Here is a 2,875-nt window from a genome sequence, read left to right as displayed (position 1 = left end):
AAGTTTCAACTTTTATACATCTCAGAGATAATACACTATTTTCCACACCACCTCGGAGGTATAGTGTTAGGCGCGTTTTTTTTAACGTGGTGTCCCTAGTAGGCCTAATCCACTGTTTTTTTTTTTATATAACGTTTTTTGGATAGAATTTTTTAAGTTCCATTTTTTGTATTAACTATTTTTAATGATTTTTCACTAATTGTAATGCAGATAGGTGAACTAAACATGTATTTTATTTGTATATTATAAACTGTACTCCGACAAAAATCACATTTCAATGTTACTTTAATGCTTGTTTTCCATTATCTATATTTTTCTATATATATTTATTTATCTGTCTTCTATAATGACGTTGATTCTACTTGTTTATTAGTTAATCATTGGATTTGTTTTTTTAATCGTTAAAAACCTCTGTGAAAACAACATTGCGAGTTTTATTGCTCTCATCAGGAATCAGTATTGTTTGGTCCTTTGTTGAACCAATCCGTGAGAGTCCTACATATAATTGTCCGTGTGAAAAGACTTCGTTTCTGAGGTCTACGCCAACTACTTTGAAGGTTTGTCCTTGGGACTTATTAATCGTCATGGCGAAACACATTTTAACAGGAAACTGCAGCCTTTTAAACGCAAATGGCAAATCCGTAGGGACCATAGGTATTCTTGGAATTAATGCTATTTCACCGGCTGCAGGTCCTGTCAGAATGGTTGCTTCTATGATGTAAGGCATGAGACGCTTAACTTGCAGTCTCGTGCCGTTGCAAAGCCGTGGTGGTTTAAGATTTCGAAGCAGCATTATCGGGGTACCAACTTTTAGTCTCAGTTTATGTGGAGGCAATCCTGCAGGGTTAAGAGAGTTGAGAAACTCAATCGGATAGTGAATGACTTCATCTCCATTTACCATTGTGTCTATTGACTTATATGTTTTACATTCGGTGGTGACTTTTTGTAAAACTATTTCATTAATCTCCTCTGCAGCTTTATTTTTTGGAGTTACGATTGCACGTTCGCAAAGCCAATTTGTTTCCTTTTGTGTTAAATTCTGAATATCTGGATAAACATTGTCAGTAATTTGATCAATAGTTTGCACGCAAGTTCCTACAATATCAGAAATGTTAATGTAGCCATTCTGCGTTATAGAGATAGAGCCGTCACCAATTTTAAGCAAATACTCTGCAAATTGTTCTAAATTCTTGTCTCCTCGTAAATGAACTCGCATATTAATAGTCAGTCGAAGTTTTTTTACATGCTGCCAAATTTCAGATTTTTTCATGCAAACTTTCATAATATCCGCACGTGTTCCTTTAGGCACCACTGGCAGAGTTTGCCTGAAATCACCGGTAAAAACAAATGTTACCCCACCCATTACCTTTTCTGATGTTCTCAAGTCCTTAAGGGTTCGATTGACGGCATCTATATGGGACTTGTGCGACATCGTACATTCGTCCCATACTATCAAGGATGCCTGTTGGAGAAGTTTACCAGTAACACCATTTTTTCTCACGGAACATACCGAACTTTGGTCCAAGGACACATTCAGTGGCAACTTAAAAGTAGAGTGGGCAGTTCTTCCACCACTTAGAAGAGTCGCAGCTATGCCTGATGAGGCAACCGCGATAGCGATCTTCTTTTGACTTCTTACTTTCGCCAAAATCAATGAAATGACAAACGTTTTGCCAGTACCTCCTGGCGCATCTATAAAGTAAATGTTACCCTTATGATCTTCGACACTATTTATTATCTCGTCATATACCATTTTTTGTTCTGTATTCAGTTTCACTTCGTTTTCTTGCAGATATACTTGTAAGTCGTCGATATTGTGTACTGTTTCTCGTAAGTAAAGTAGGTTATCTATGTTTGAATCATTGCGCTGAGGTTCTGGCAAACCAAACTCTTTCAAGCACTTTTCTCCATGAGTGAACACTATGTCCTCAAGAAGAATCAACCCCTCATTGAAAATTTCCTCTGTGAACTGAACCTCACTATTCTTACTTTTCTGTCGAACCCGATGTAAAATATCATCGCATAGGTGTGTCCGGTATGCATTCCATAATTCTAAAGGATTAGACATTTCACAAAACATTAGCATAATGCTAAATAACTCTCTCATTTTGTGTGCACTTTCTGAAATAGCTGCATCTGATAGTGTATCTCGCCAGTGCGTGTCACTCTCAAGCAAATTCCGGGCTTGGCACGCCGCGCGATAAGTGGGCATTATTTCACCATTCACCGTCTTTAAGTCATTAAAAGACGTCGGTCCTCTGACGTGATGTAGGAGTAGTCTGAGATAAAAGCATTCTGAATAATTAGGGTGTATTGTATACACTCGCCCTAATACTGTGTCCCGCTTTATACCTGGACAACCATCTACATCTTGGCCCCGTTTTCTCCGTTGCCATTTTTTGTTAAACCATTTATAATAAGCCGGTACTTGGTGATAAAGCAAAGTCTGTGCAAATTTATCAACTGCACACAGAGCAAAGAAGGCTGTCAGAGTGGTCTGAGGTGGATTTTCTATAACTTGCTGTAGATTTCTTTCAGTAAAATACACTCTTTGCCCATTTTCTAAATGGACAGATAAATGAACAACTGGAGGATAACGCTCGTGAATAGAAAATCCTAGTATTCTCCAGATACTTTCAGAAGTACTCAAATATCTGCCATTCAAATAGTTCTGAACCTCATCTTTTTTATTTTCAACGGCAAACGTAGCCGCATCGTTACCTTTATTAATATACTTACATATATATTTGATTGCTTGCACAGAATGGCAATATTCAACGTTGACGTGTGCAACGAAGCATCTGGAGAGAATCGGACAATATGGGACTATCCATTTATTAAAAAATAAAGAATTAAAAAAATTGGTTTCCAGAAA

At 37.4% G+C, this 2,875-nt stretch overlaps 1 protein-coding gene across 1 annotated transcript; it reads right to left on the bottom strand.

Moving 5' to 3' along the window:
* Positions 1-394: 394 nt before the first annotated feature.
* On the bottom strand, positions 395-2,068 carry LOC139785475 (ATP-dependent DNA helicase pif1-like). The gene has a single exon (XM_071724632.1). It carries the CDS (start codon positions 2,066-2,068, stop codon positions 395-397), a length of 1,674 nt encoding a protein of 557 aa, XP_071580733.1.
* Between the last annotated feature and the right edge of the window lie 807 nt (positions 2,069-2,875).

Source organism: Temnothorax nylanderi, unplaced genomic scaffold (assembly GCF_030848795.1).
Source record: "Temnothorax nylanderi isolate EJ_2023f unplaced genomic scaffold, tnyl_v1.0 TNYL_tig0811_pilon, whole genome shotgun sequence".
Classification (NCBI taxonomy): domain Eukaryota; kingdom Metazoa; phylum Arthropoda; class Insecta; order Hymenoptera; family Formicidae; genus Temnothorax; species Temnothorax nylanderi.
The sequence above is the reverse complement of the archived record's forward strand: the minus strand, read 5'-3'. Positions and strand labels throughout refer to the sequence as shown.